General features: G+C 37.4%; 1 protein-coding gene across 1 annotated transcript in view; it reads right to left on the minus strand.

The window, feature by feature from the left end:
• cul3b (cullin 3b) overlaps positions 1-6,090 on the minus strand; it is a 38,488-nt gene extending 32,398 nt beyond the window's left edge. Inside the window, exons 1-2 of the mRNA XM_062068194.1 lie at positions 5,811-6,090; positions 684-881 (exon numbers count right to left, since the gene is read on the minus strand). Coding sequence (XP_061924178.1) covers positions 684-881; positions 5,811-5,873 — 261 coding nt within the window. The 5' untranslated portion in view covers positions 5,874-6,090. The remainder of the gene's footprint in view (positions 1-683; positions 882-5,810) is intronic.
• Positions 6,091-14,862: the final 8,772 nt, after the last annotated feature.

Below are 14,862 nucleotides of genomic sequence, written 5' to 3' on the forward strand. Positions count from 1 at the left end.
CCATAACATTACTACTCGTATAGACTCCAAGCAACGTTTGAAAGTTTTACAACATAAATAAAACTGGTATTACTTGCTAGACCGTCCAACGTGATGTCTGTAGGAGTGTTTTCATGCATATTTGTACGTGCTATAGTAATGTAAAGGCGCTAGCATTGTTAGCATTAGCTAAAATGCTAACACGTTTGAGTGTTTGTGTTAGTATTATTAACTCACTACAGCACTTTTTGTATTGTTTCAGTGTCACAAATTCCTCAGTAAACTCACCAAAACGTCACCGTGGAGTTATTGAGTCAGTTTAGCTGATTAGAGAGCTAGCTTCCACAGCTAGTGGGTCCATGACAATGATTTCTGTTCTGTTTGATCAGCTGTTTTACTGCCTTGTTACAAACACCGTTTGGAAACAATAAAGGCATGTAAATAAACATTTACAGAATTGTACTGTGTAAATAACACATTTCGCAACGTATATCTGCGGCATAAAGTCTGGTGCGGCTAATGTATGAAAAAAATAAATACAATTTCTTCTAAAATTTAGTGGGTGTGGCTTATGTGCTCTATAGTCCGGAAAATACGGTACATTCCACATAGCACTAATTACTTATAGACAATTGTAACACTAAAGTTGACAATTCCTTAGTAAATATTTGCAATTCCAATGTGCGTGTTCACGTTATTCTTACTTTATTGATAAGATGTTCGGTGACCACCTCCCGCAGTCCAGTGTAAAGCTTCTCTCCATGTTTGTGGAGCACCATGGTGTAAGCGTTCCTGTAGAGTTCCTCAAAGCTCAGGCCACTGTTGTTCTTCCTCTGGATCTCCTGGATGGCATTCTTCAAGAGGTCCCATATGTTGTTCACATACTTCTCATCCATAGTCATCTGTAAGGCAGACGGAAACAACAACGTTGTAAAAGCCACATTATTGGTATGCTAACATTTAGAAGTGATTGCAGTTGTGTTCTGTAGGTCGACAACAATGCGCGGAAAGCAAGGACTTGAGACTGTAAAAAAAAAAAAAAAAAGACAAAAAGACCGTGGCCAAGACTCAAGTTGCGGCTGCTGTCCTCCTGTATGTACATTTATGTTACATCGATGATGTCGTTTACAACAACACAAGCAGATAAGATGTATTGTGGGTGTAAAGATTATTCTTGCTAGCGTTAGCTTCGTAGTTTAACTGCTGTTTCAAGTGGCCTTCTCAACATTGTTTAGTTTAGGGATGTGTTTCGGGGATGAACAAGCGTTTCCAGCCACACTATTTTCCCCAAAATTTTCAGTTTTATTGCCATGTGACAGGCAACGTTTGAAAACAATTAATAAACATTTACAAAATCTTTCATTCATGTATATATTTACGGTTTATTGTCCGGTGTAGATAATATATGTAATAATAATAGTTTCTTCTACAACTTTCTGTAGCTGCGCTCTATAGCCCGGAAAGTACGTTAGTAAAATGCTGACGTCACAGCATTCGCTCCATGTCCTAAATTTGGACAAGATTTAAGGCATATTTTTCTCAAAAATGTTTGGTTAAAATTCAGTTTTTTAAAAGCTATCTGTCTGAAGTTACATAAAATTTGCCATGCAAAATGTGTAGCTCCTCTTTAAAAGCATAGTCAGTATAGGTGTTTCATATTCTTTGACTGTAGAAAGATCACTATGTTTTAAGTGAGCACCACTTATAGGATTAATGTGCACATTTGAATACCTTTGTTGCTCAGACACTAATGTGTTTAAACTGGGGTATGTTGATTCTTAAAGGGGAAATATGTTAATGTCTCTTGTATTCATGTTTGCATTTAAACTAGCGAACTAACGCCAGTCAGTCCGTGAATTTATTAAAGTGCGGCTAACAATCACATTGTTTTGATCATTTAAATTTAAAATCGATAATACTAACTGTGGAGTTAAAAACAGTTATCATTATTTTCGTTTATGGTTCCGAGTTTGAGGCTCTGGCCCGGAAAAGGGTGGCGTGCCATTTCCGGGTTGGGGAGGAGACCCTGCCCCATGTGGAGGAGTTCAAGTACCTCAGAGTCTGGTTCACGAGTGAGGAAAGAGTGGATCGTGAGATCGACAGGCGGATCGGTGTGGCGTCTTCAGTAATGCGGACGCTGTATCGATCTGTTGTGGTGAAGAAGGAGCTGAGCCGGAAGGCAAAGCTCTCAATTTATCATCCATCCATCCATCTTCAACCGCTTAGCCGGAATCGGGTCGCGGGGACAGCAGCTCCAGCAAAGACCCCCAGACTTCCCTCTCCAGAGCAACATTTGCGACTTCCTCCTGGGGAATCCCGAAGCGTTCCCAGGCCAGAGAGGAGATGTAATCCCCCCATCTGGTCCTTGGCCTGCCGGGGGGCCTCCTCCCAGTGGGACGTGCAACGAGGACCTCCCTAGGGAGACGCTCGTGAGGCATCCGCACGAGATGCCCGAACCACCTAAGCTGGCTCCTTTCCAAGCGAAGGAGCAGCGGCTCTACTCCGAATCTCTCTCGGGTGACTGCACTTCTCACCCTATCTCTAAGGGTGGCTGGCATCTCTCAATTTACCGATCGATCTAAGTTCCCATCCTCACCTATGGTCATGAGTTTTGGGTTATGATCGAAAGGACAAGATCACGGGTACAAGCGGCCGAAATTAATTTCCTCTGCCAGGTGGCGGGGCTCTCCCTTATCGATAGGGTGAGAAGCTCTGCCATCCGGGAGAAGCTCAAAGTAAAGCCGCTGCTCCTCCACATCGAGAGGAACCAGATGAGGTGGTTCGGGCATCTGGTCAGGATGCCACCCGAACGTCTCCCTAGGGAGGTGTTTAGGGCACGTCCGACCGGTAGGAGGCCACGGGGAAGACCCAGGACACATTGGGAAGACTATGTCTCCCGGCTGGCCAGGGATTGCCTCGGGATCCCCCAGCAGGCCTGGGAACACCTCGGGATCCCCAGGCAGGAGCTGGACGAAGAGAGAGGAAAGTCTGGGCTTCCCTGCTTAGGCTGCAGCCCCCACGACTCGACCTCGGATAAGCGGAAGAAGATGGATGGGTTCCATCCTCAAGTCAGTGTTAAGCTTACATCTTTGACACTAAAATGATGCAATGTAGGTAGTAACATACTAATGACTACCCCCATCTTGCCTTTCAGCATTCACACAGTTGACAACTAAAGTAATTACAGTCTACTGCCACCCAGAGTGTAAATTCATATATTAGGACAGAGGCGCATCATTGGTGTCCAGAATTAATCTGGTCGTATAAGGCTTAACTGATTATTTGAAATCAATAAAAATACAGTCTGGGTAGTTGCATAAGCAAGGTCTATTTACAGAATACATTAAACGTATTTTCAAAAAAAAGTAGCTGAGTAGGACGATGTGGTGGACGACCATGATGACTTCTGTCGGTCAACGGGACATCACCTGGAGTGTCGCCATTGTATTTCTAAGGGTGCATGTCCAACCACATCATCCATCAAGTGGGTTTGCAGAGCTGATTGACTCCCATGTCATGTCGTTTAAACACTTATATTAAAACTGAAAATATTATATTTTATGATTAGAAATACATGCTTTACAGATTGTCTTTTCTGAACTAAAGATGCAGTAAAACTGCTTATAATCGGATTTTCTTCTCTTTCCAGCAACACACAAATACCAAATAAATCATAAAAAACACACACTTTTATGTTTGGTCTTTCAAGACTGTCGGCTCCTTCGGAGGATGCAGACCCTGAAGTGGGTCTGTAGTACCTTGTCTTTTAAGTCTGTTTTGTCATCATGTATAATAAAGACAGGGAAACAAAACCACTTCAAAGTTGATGTTCCATTGTCATAGACTCCATGCTATCCTTTTCTTCACGATGCATTCCTTGCTTTTATGACAAAAGTCCATCACATTAGCTATTCAGTGCATCAGTTATCATTAAGATTTGACGTAACTGGCTAGAGCTACATACTTATGATGAAACTTTACTTGTTTACGCACAAAACTGTATTAATGATTGTGCGACGGCAGTTGTTCATGCGAGGTGTCAAACAGAAAATGTACAGTTCAGTGTTCAGGAGTTAGCACAGAGGTCTAAGAATACAGGCTAACTGAATTTACGACCAATACTATGTGGATATTTGCCGAAAATGCGTGGACCACATTTGTTGGACTTTAATGTGCATTTGAAATTTTGTGAGGCTTCAAAGGGGCGTTTCATTATGTTAATGCAGGTCTAACATTTGTGTTTATGGGGCCTACAGTTGTAAATATGCCTAGAAACGCAAACAGAGGGATGGTACAAAACCCTGAAGGGCCGTTGAAGCAGCAAGGGGTTCAGGTAGCTGTATGAGATCAAGAAAATATATATTTAATCTTTGAAGATCACAACATATTTGAATTATCAACTGGAGTATTGGTACGATCAACTAAGAGACAACCATAATGTAAAAAGAATGATACAGACATACAAAATGCTACATATTTTGCTAAAAAGTGTCAAGCATATAGCTTGTGGCTACTGTAAATAGCTTGAATAGTCAAACAACACAGATGGAAGTAAAATGTGCAAAACCAGTCAAGAAAGAATGAAAAAAGTATGTTGTAATCACCATATTTTTTTAACTAAGCCGTTACTTTTATCCTAGGCTTTGAAACCTGTGCTGACTTGCGGATTTTTCGGCCATAATGTTTTGTATTCCAAAACCGACAAAGACACTGAAAAGGTGTGTTATTATTTGTGCGACAGCGTTATCTTTTGGATGAGTTTGCTCACTGCAAGAGCCGCAGATTGAAAATGTACTTTCTGTTTTAGTGCCTTGAACTGGAAGTAAAACAGTGAGATCAAGAAAATATATATTTAATCTTTGAAGATCACAAAATATTGGAATTATCGACTGGAGTATTGGTACGATCAACTAAGAGACAACCACATTCTGGATGTCAGCTGAACGGTCGTGTTATTATCGAACAGCTTTATTCATTTTAAGAAATACCCTATCATAGTTTGAGAAGGAGAACATTGCCACCCCCGGTAGACAAGCCCAAACACATGCATGGTGCTGGTTTGTCTGTAGGACGACTGGGCCTTTTCAACAGGTTCCCCCTCATCAGGTCGAGGTCCGGTTTTGAGAGGCCACGGTCACACAGTTCAAGCCATCATGAGCAGACGAGCAGGGCTACATTTGGCTCATGTACTAGCGCACTGTCAGTTAGACGACGGAATTCCTGTTTTTATTCAAAATGAGGTCAGTTGAATAGGTTTTCCCCGTGACTTTACACAAAGGGAGTGTCAGGTGGACGCAGAGGTTTTCTAGAATCCTTACGTGAATATGCCACCGGAGAGTCACGTTCTGATATCCATTACTGCATTTTTGGCGAAGCCAGGACTGTGCTAGCAGGCTGGAGAATTGTTAGCATCGATCGAGTTCTACCAACGCCGGTTTGTTCTTTAATCCCGTGACATTACGAGGTGCAACAATCGGTTAGAGTACGCGTTAAAATGAAGTTATTTGAGCGACGCGTGTTTTTAAGCGCAAAGCCAAAACAACAAGTGTCAAAGGCTAACGTTAGCTGGGCGCTAACGATAGGCAGCCATTTACATACAGAACATTGAAGTGATTCGTGACATTTTTTTTCATCGTAGGTGTAATAATACACACTTGTCACCGCAACTAACTGCACTAAGTGCGGTTAGCGCGGTGTTTAAAGGCGCCACTGTTTTGTTGGTCGTCCACGGCTCAGCTGATTAGCTTGTTAGCCATTAGCCAGTAGCCGAGACCACGGTGATCGAGTCCCCGCCTGGCGGGCGGGCGGAGCATCGTCTCCGGCGTACTTACAGGAAAGGCCCGTATCCTCATTTTGGTGTCCTTCTTGGTGCCGCCTTTGCTGAGATGGGTCATGGTTGCCTCGTCCGTGGTCTCTGTATTCACATTAAAAAAGTTCTCCGGGGGAGGGACGGGGTGACTACCGGTGATTGGAGCCGTCGACTAGCTTTCACTCGACCTCGGAGCTCCGCGTCCCGGCGCAGTAAGTTTATTGTTGACAGCCAAATTCACTGGTACTTGGATCAGCGATGGCGGACTCACTACAAGTCTCATTGCGCAGAGCTCACGCGCCCCAAATCACGCGAGACTTCGCTTTTTTTTAAATTATTTTTTTAAAATGATTTTTATTTAAAAACAAACATCCATCAAACACACAAAAGTTAAAACATTTGTATGTACGTGCAACTCATAGAACCTTTAGCATATCAGTATGTGGAATTAAATTATGGAATGGATTAAGTAAAGAAGTTAAACATTGTACTGATATGATTCAGTTTAAGACGTTGTTCAAATTAATAGTGCTTACAAAGTACAAAGAAGAAGATCTATGAGAAATAAGGCCGATAAATGCTTTAAATGTAATATTGGAAATTATTGGTATCGTTTTTTTAATGATCGGTATCGTTTTTATTTTTTTTTATTTTTATTTTTTTATTAAATCAACATAAAAAACACAAGATACACTTACAATTAGTACACCAACCCATTCACACTCATTCACACAAAAGGGTTGTTTCTTTCTGTTATTAATATTCTGGTTCCTACATTATATATCAATATATATCAATACAGTCTGCAAGGGATACAGTCCGTAAGCTGGTCCACTAATAGTACTAACCTTTAACAGTTAATTTTACTCATTTTCATTAATTACTAGTTTCTATGTAACTGTTTTTATATTGTTTTACTTTCTTTTTTTATTCAAGAAAATGTTTTTAATTTATTTATATTATTTTATTTTATTTTATTTTATTAATTTTTTAAAAAAAGGGACCTTATCTTCACCGTACCTGGTTGTCCAAATTAGGCATAATAATGTGTTAATTCCACGACTGTATATATCGGTATCGGTTGATATCGGTGTCGGTAATTAAGAGTTGGACAATATCGGATATTGGCAAAAAGCCATTATCGGACATCCCTACTTTCAACCTTATTAAAAATAAGATATTCTTCATCTCAGTATGTTTAAAATGACTGACTTAACAAATTACATATTACAAAACTGTTGTATTACTCACTCACGGATGTCATTTTACTATAAAAAGGTCAGTAAATGAGTGTATATATTTGTAAACACTCTGAAGTGGGAAAGGGGTAGGATTAAATAAGCTTTGCTTCGTACTCCTTTTCGGACATGATGTAAACAGAAATTATATGAAATTGTGTGATGTATTATGCTGTGAGTGTGTTCATGTTCGAAATAAACTGAAAAAAAGAAAGAAAGCAAATCAAAGCACTTTCAACATCAAGGAAAGAAAGCAAAAGCAAATACAGATAGAGTAATAGTACTAAAAAATATGAAAAAATAAAATAAAATAAAAAAGACAAAAAGGGCTACCTAAATTACTTTAAATGTTTTTAACAGGGATATCAATTTTAGGGCTTTTGTATTCTTAATCATTCTCCAAGATTTGATTGATAATTGTAACCCATTAAGACAATTAGAAAATGTAGGCCATACTTTCATAAATCAAATTTATACATAGCTATATATAGCGGTATAGCTCGGTTGGTAGAGTGGCCGTGCCAGCAACTTGAGGGTTCCAGGTTCGATTCCCGCTTTCGCCTTCCTAGCCACTGCCGTTGTGTCCTTGTGCAAGACACTTTACCCACCTGCTCCCAGTGCCACCCACACTGGTTTAAATGTAACTTAGATATTGGGTTTCGCTATGTAAAGCGCTTTGAGTCACTAGAGAAAAGCGCTATATAAATATTATTCACTTCATTTATGGAGAAACAATTTTGCCTGGAGCATAATAATGTTGACAAACATTTTTAAGTTACAGTCATTTACTAAAATACCAAATTTGATCTCTTCTATAGAGAATGGGGACATCTCCACACCCTTGTTTTACTTTGGCAAAAATATTGTCAACGTTTAATAAGCCACGAGAGCCTGCAGGTTGATTGTTCCACTCACTTTGAACAATATTGTTATTTTAAAAGGTGTGACTAATCACTCAAAAAGAATATTGTATATATATATATATATATATATATATATATATATATATATATATATATAGCCCAGTTTATGAAACGCAACTGGAGGTGCTTGTAAAATAAAAACTCGCTTTTTAAAGAAATTGTGGTTTCTCGCCAAGTAACATTTGCAGCTCTATATGTGATTTTACATTAAAGGTTATCATGTGAGCACATTCACTTCAAAAACTGTTGCTTTAACGTTTTAAGTATTATGTGATAATATGTATTTTAAAAAACAAACAAAATAAAAATAGAAAAAGTCATAATTTAAAGAGAAAAGGCTGAAATGCTCATACTAATAATTAATAATAACACCAAGCTGGGTCTTTAAATATATTTATATACATATATACGTATAGACTATTTTTCCGCTTCCTTTTTTTTCTCGGCCCTTGGGGTCTCCAAAATGGGGCCCGCAACATGTTGTACAACTAAAACATGTATATTAAAAAAAAAGGGAAAAAGTAATAATGTAAAGAGAAAAAGCTGCAATGTTGATACTAATAATCAAAAATGACACAAAGCTTGGTCTTTAAATATATACATACTGTATATATACTATTGCTAATGTCCATCCATCCATTTTCTGCCACTTATTCCCTTCGGGGGCGCTGGAGCCTATCTCAGCTACAATGTATATGTATATAATGTATATGTATATATTATTGTATGTATGTATTATTGTATGTGTATAATTATGTATATACTGTATATATGTACACTACCGTTCAAAAGTTTGGGGTCACATTGAAATGTCCTTATTTTTGAAGGAAAAGCACTGTACTTTTCAATGAAGATAACTTTAAACTAGTCTTAACTTTAAAGAAATACACTCTATACATTGCTAATGTGGTAAATGACTATTCTAGCTGCAAATGTCTGGTTTTTGGTGCAATATCTACATAGGTGTATAGAGGCCCATTTCCAGCAACTATCACTCCAGTGTTCTAATGGTACAATGTGTTTGCTCATTGGCTCAGAAGGCTAATTGATGATTAGAAAACCCTTGTGCAATCATGTTCACACATCTGAAAACAGTTCAGCTTGTTACAGAAGCTACAAAACTGACCTTCCTTTGAGCAGATTGAGTTTCTGGAGCATCACATTTGTGGGGTCAATTAAACGCTCAAAATGGCCAGAAAAAGAGAACTTTCATCTGAAACTCGACAGTCTATTCTTGTTCTTAGAAATGAAGGCTATTCCACAAAATTTTTTGGGTGACCCCAAACTTTTGAACGGTAGTGTATATAATGTATATGTATATATTATTGTATGTATGTATTATTGTATGTGTATAATTATGTATATACTGTGAATATGTACTGTATGTATATATGTAGATATATGTATGTCGATATATATGTGTATGTGTATAATTAAGTATATACTGTTTATATGTATGTATATATGTAGGTATATGTATGTCGATATATATATAGATTAGATTAGATTAGATAGATTAGATAGTACTTTATTGATCCCAGAGGGGAAATTAGATTTTCAGCACAATCCCATTCAAGATCAGACAATATGTATGTATATATGTTTAGATATCTATCTATACATATATACATATACATATATATTGTATATATATATATATATATATTTATATATTTAAGAAGAAAAAAAAATATATATATATACATACCGTACATATATACATATATGTATATATATATATATATATATATATATATATATATATATATATATATATATATATATATATATACATATATACACATATACTGTACATATATATACACATATACATATATATATATACTGTACATATATATACATATATACATACATATATGTATATATATATATATATATATATATATATATATATATATATATATATATATATATATATATATATATATATATATATATATACATACATATATATACATATATGTATATATATATTTTTAATTTTTATATCAAAGTTGCACCCTGCTCCCTTTGGTTTTTATTCCTTTATTCCCTTAAACCAGGAGGTCCAAAGTATGGTCAAGTTGTCATTTGAGCCCCGTGGCTTGTTTTATTGGCTGCTGGTACATTGTAGTACCAAACTTAAATGAATGAATGAATGAAATGTTGATAACACTTGTTGAACCTTTTTACTAAATCCAACAAATATCAAAGCAGATCCTGGTACAACTTTTGCAGGTACAACAATAAAGTTCTTTGAACTCTATATAGTTTTTCAATAGGAAGATTAGCGGTCCTTTCATTGCCATGGCAACCATCAACTATGATTTGTGTTTACCAGGGTACTATTATTGTTACTATGATGCCTTGGAGCAAAATAATCTCCGATCCTCATTTCCTTCTGATTATTTATACCTCGTAGCTGTCGGATGTGATTTATTTTCAATATACTTGGATCTTTTTAAATAGATTTTGCTGAATCACGCCTGAACATCTCCCGTCTCCTTGTAAGAATTAAAATAAACGCTTATTCCAAAGGAGTGTAATTTACCTTTAAACTGAACCAATTTGACCCTTGTTCTAAAACACTCTCAGCCGTTTAAAGCAGTTTGTTTTATGGACGGGCTATATCGTGATTTGCTCGCGGATATCTAGAGTACTTTATGGAAAGTCATCCCTGCGGTCAAGATGCCAACAGGGCAGGACGGTCTTATTCCCCCCGAGTCAGCAGCTGCAGTGTCGATTGTTGTTGTAGGCGCCCTGAGATAAGTTGATATCACATTTGAGCGTTAGTGTTCCACATGTGCATACCGAGGCAGTAATCTTGACACCTTTCATCAGATTTATTCCACAAATGAACCAAACAAAATGTCATCCATTTGTCTTCTTCTCAAATATATCATTGTTCATTTCAAGTCAAGCCACCACCAGCTCTCAGACTCAACAAAATAATAATAATAATTAAAAAAAAAAGCATCAATTATACAGTGTCTGATGAGTTTGGGTTCTTGTTTGTGCTGCAATATCTGATGTATGCATAACCTTAAATACAGTTGATTTGTTCCCCCTTCTCTTGAAAACAAAATAGATGGAGAAAGAACTCATATAACAATCACGTCACATACAAAGTTACAGTATGTCCCATGTTTTCCAATTTACAGCATTAATGAGCATCACATGATCACACATTGGAGGCTCGTGATGCTGGGGAAAGAATTGGCGTCCGACATTTTGGACCCACGAGAACATTTGACATGAACAGAGCCCTCAGAGAATGAAAATGACGTTGTTGTTTTTTTGTTTCTCCACGCACATTTTTTTGCTTGGCACAAATAGCCCTGACCCTCGGTGTTGAAATGTGAACTCTCGGGAGATTTGGGGGATTAAAACGGTCACACGGATCGCTAGATAAGATAGGTAAATCTATCCCAGGTCCTTAATAAGCACAACTAACCAAAGAGCTATAAAGTAGGGGGGGTTTCCCAGCAGGCACAAGACATTGAAACAACGTTGAGAACTTGTTGAATTAGGTACTGACGTTGAGCAGTGCAAATATAACGTTGAAACAACTCGCTTTTGAACAATCTTTAATCAATGTTGGGTTCTGATGTTGATTTGATCATAGAATTTTGGTCATTTCCCAACCAACATACTAAATCACTAGTAGAACATTAAAGCAACATTCTTTTTGATGACGTTTAATCACAATGTTGGGTGCTGATGTTGATATGACCATTGAATTTTGGTCATTTCCCAACACAAATAGAACCTAACATTGATTAAACGTTGTCAAAAAGCATGTTTTTTTCAACTTTGTGACGTTGATTTGACCATTGAAATTAGGTAATTTCCCAACCAATATTCTACAACACAAATACAACGTTGAAGTAACATGCTTTTTTACAACGTTTAATCAATGTTGGGTGCTGACGTTGATTTGACCATTGAATTTTGGTCATTTCCCAACCAATATTCTACAACACAAATAGAACCTAGCATTGATTAAACGTTATCAAAAAGCATGATGTTTCAATGTTGTGATGTTGTTTTGACCTTTGAAATTTGGTTATTTCCCAACCAATATTCTAGAACACAAATACAACGTTGAAACAACATGCTTTTTGACAACGTTTAATCAATGTTGGGTGCTGACGTTGATTTGACCATTGAAATTTGGTAATTTCCCAACCAATATTCTAAAATACAAATAGAACCTAACATTGATTAAATGTTATCAAAAAGCATGTTGTTTCAAGTTGTGACGTAGATTTGATCATTGAAGTTTTGGTCATTTCCCAACCAATATTCTACAACACAAATAGAACCTAGCATTGATTAAACGTTGTCAAAAAGCATGTTGTTTCAATGTTGTGATGTTGTTTTGACCTTTGAAATTTGTTGAATTCCCAAGAAATATTCTACAACACAAATACAACGTTGAAACAACATGCTTTTTGACAACGTTTAATCAATGTTGGGTTCTGACGTTGATTTGACCATTGAAATTTGGTAATTTCCCAACCAATATTCTACAACACAAATAGAACCTAATATTGATTAAACGTTGTCAAAAAGCATGTTGTTTCAAGTTGTGACGCTGATCTATCCACCCATCCATCTATTTTCTACCGCTTGTCCCTTTTTGGAGTGGCGGGGGGTGCTGGAGCCTATCTCAGCTGCATTCGGGCGGAAGGCAGGGTACACCCTGGACAAGTCGCCACCTCATCTAATCATTGAAATTTGGTAATTTCCCAACCAATATTCTACCACACAAATAGAACCTAACATTGATTAAACGTTGTCAAAAAGCATGTTGTTTTGATGGTGTGATGTTGTTTTGACCTTTGAAATTTGGTAATTTCCCAACCAATATTCTACAACACAAATACAACATTGAAATAACATTCTTTTTGACAACGTTTAATCAATGTTGGGTGCTGATGTTGATTTGACCATTGAAATTTGGCAATTTCCCAACCAATATTCTACAACACAAATAGAACCTAACATTGATTAAACGTTATCAAAAAGCATGTTGTTTCAACTTTGTGACGTTGATTTGCCCATTGAAATTTGGTAATTTCCCAACCAATATTCTACAACACAAATACGTTGAAATAACATGCTTTTTGACAACGTTTAATCAATGTTGGGTTCTGACGTTGATTTGACCATTGAAATTTGGTTATATTCCAACCAACAACGTGGATCGAACGTGAGACATCAACATTAGGCCATTTTCCACCGCAGGAACTTTCCCAGTTCCCCGTGTTTCCACCAAAAACTACCCGAGTCGATTTAGTTCTTCAGGAGCTTTTCGGACTTCCTGCCACCTAGGTGGGGCTTTTTGGAAGGTTCCTGGAACCTTATTGGGGACGGGCTGTGCCGTCAAACGCTGATTGGTTGAACACTGTTGGAAGTGTTCCGGAAGCTTTGTCGAACACGGGATCGCCATTTACAGAATGCGAGACGACTTACTCCTTATTCTTTTGTGTATTTCTGTGACAACAAACTTGACAACAGAGAGAAAGAAGAACAAAAGGAACTTTCGACTTGCAGGAACTTTTGTGGAGCATCTTTGTGCTGAAGAACACTGATCAGTGGAACTATTTTGGAGTGTTTTTACTCAGCCATAGTCTTCAAACTATACACAGTTTATTGTTGTTTACCATTTAAAAAAAAAACCTTAATATCCATATGCGAAGCTACGAGAAGTGGATGGACTCTTTTAAACAAATTCTTACAATTCGGAGACTTTTTTGGACAGATGGGGAAAAAAAGGAGGCAGAACACAAGTGGAACGAACACATCACATCACATCAAATATTAACTATTTACTTTGTTACATGTTGTAAAAGTAGTAAGTGACACTCCATTTGTGTAGTTATTAGCCTCAACCCGAATGAATAGAAAGCTAATGCTAACAAGCTAACGCTAAACTCCATGTCTTTGTGTTGTCGGCGTGAGATAAACATTGACATTTATTATTTATATATTGTTATCTACAGCTGAAATTGCCATACGCGAAGCTATAAGAAGGGGACGGACTCTTTTAAACAAATTTACGGAGAAGTATGAAGCTGCTTACTATTCAGACTTTTTTGGATAAATGAGGAAAAAAGGAGGCAGCACACAAGTGGAACAACGGTAAATGACATCAAATATTAACTATTTTACTTAATTACATTTTGTAAAAGTAGTCAGTGACACTCCATTTGTGTAGTTGTTAGCCTCAACCTGAGTTAAAGAATGCTAATGCTAACAAGCTAACGCTAAATCCGATGTCTTGGTGTTGTCGGCATGAGATAATCACTGACATTTATTATTTATATATTGTTATTTACAGCTGACATTGCCATATGCGAAGCTATAAGAAGGGGACTGACTCTTTTAAACAAATTTACAGAGGAATATGAAGACGGACTCGTAGCTGCTTACTATTCTGAGACTTTTTTGGATAAATGTGGAAAAAAAGGAGGCAGCACACGAGTGGAACAACGGTAAATAACATCAAATATTAACTATTTACTTAATTACATGTTGTAAAAGTAGTCAGTGACACTCCATTTGTGTATTTTATAGCCTCAACCCAAGTGAACGGAATGCTAATGCTAACAAGCTAACGCTAAATCCCATGTCTTGGTGTTGTCGGCGTGAGATGAACATTGACATTTATTATTTATATATTTGTGAGTTCAATCCCGGCCTCGGGATCTTTCTGTGTGGAGTTTGCATGTTCTCCCCGTGACTGCGTGGGTTCCCTCCGGGTACTCCGGCTTCCTCCCACCTCCAAAGACATGCACCTGGGGATAGGTTGATTGGCAACAGTAAAACTGGCCCTAGTGTGTGAATGTGAGTGTGAATGTTGTCTGTCTATCTGTGTTGGCCCTGCGATGAGGTGGCGACTTGTCCA

The sequence above is a fragment of the Entelurus aequoreus genome, linkage group LG13, assembly GCF_033978785.1.
Source record: "Entelurus aequoreus isolate RoL-2023_Sb linkage group LG13, RoL_Eaeq_v1.1, whole genome shotgun sequence".
NCBI classification, from domain to species: domain Eukaryota; kingdom Metazoa; phylum Chordata; class Actinopteri; order Syngnathiformes; family Syngnathidae; genus Entelurus; species Entelurus aequoreus.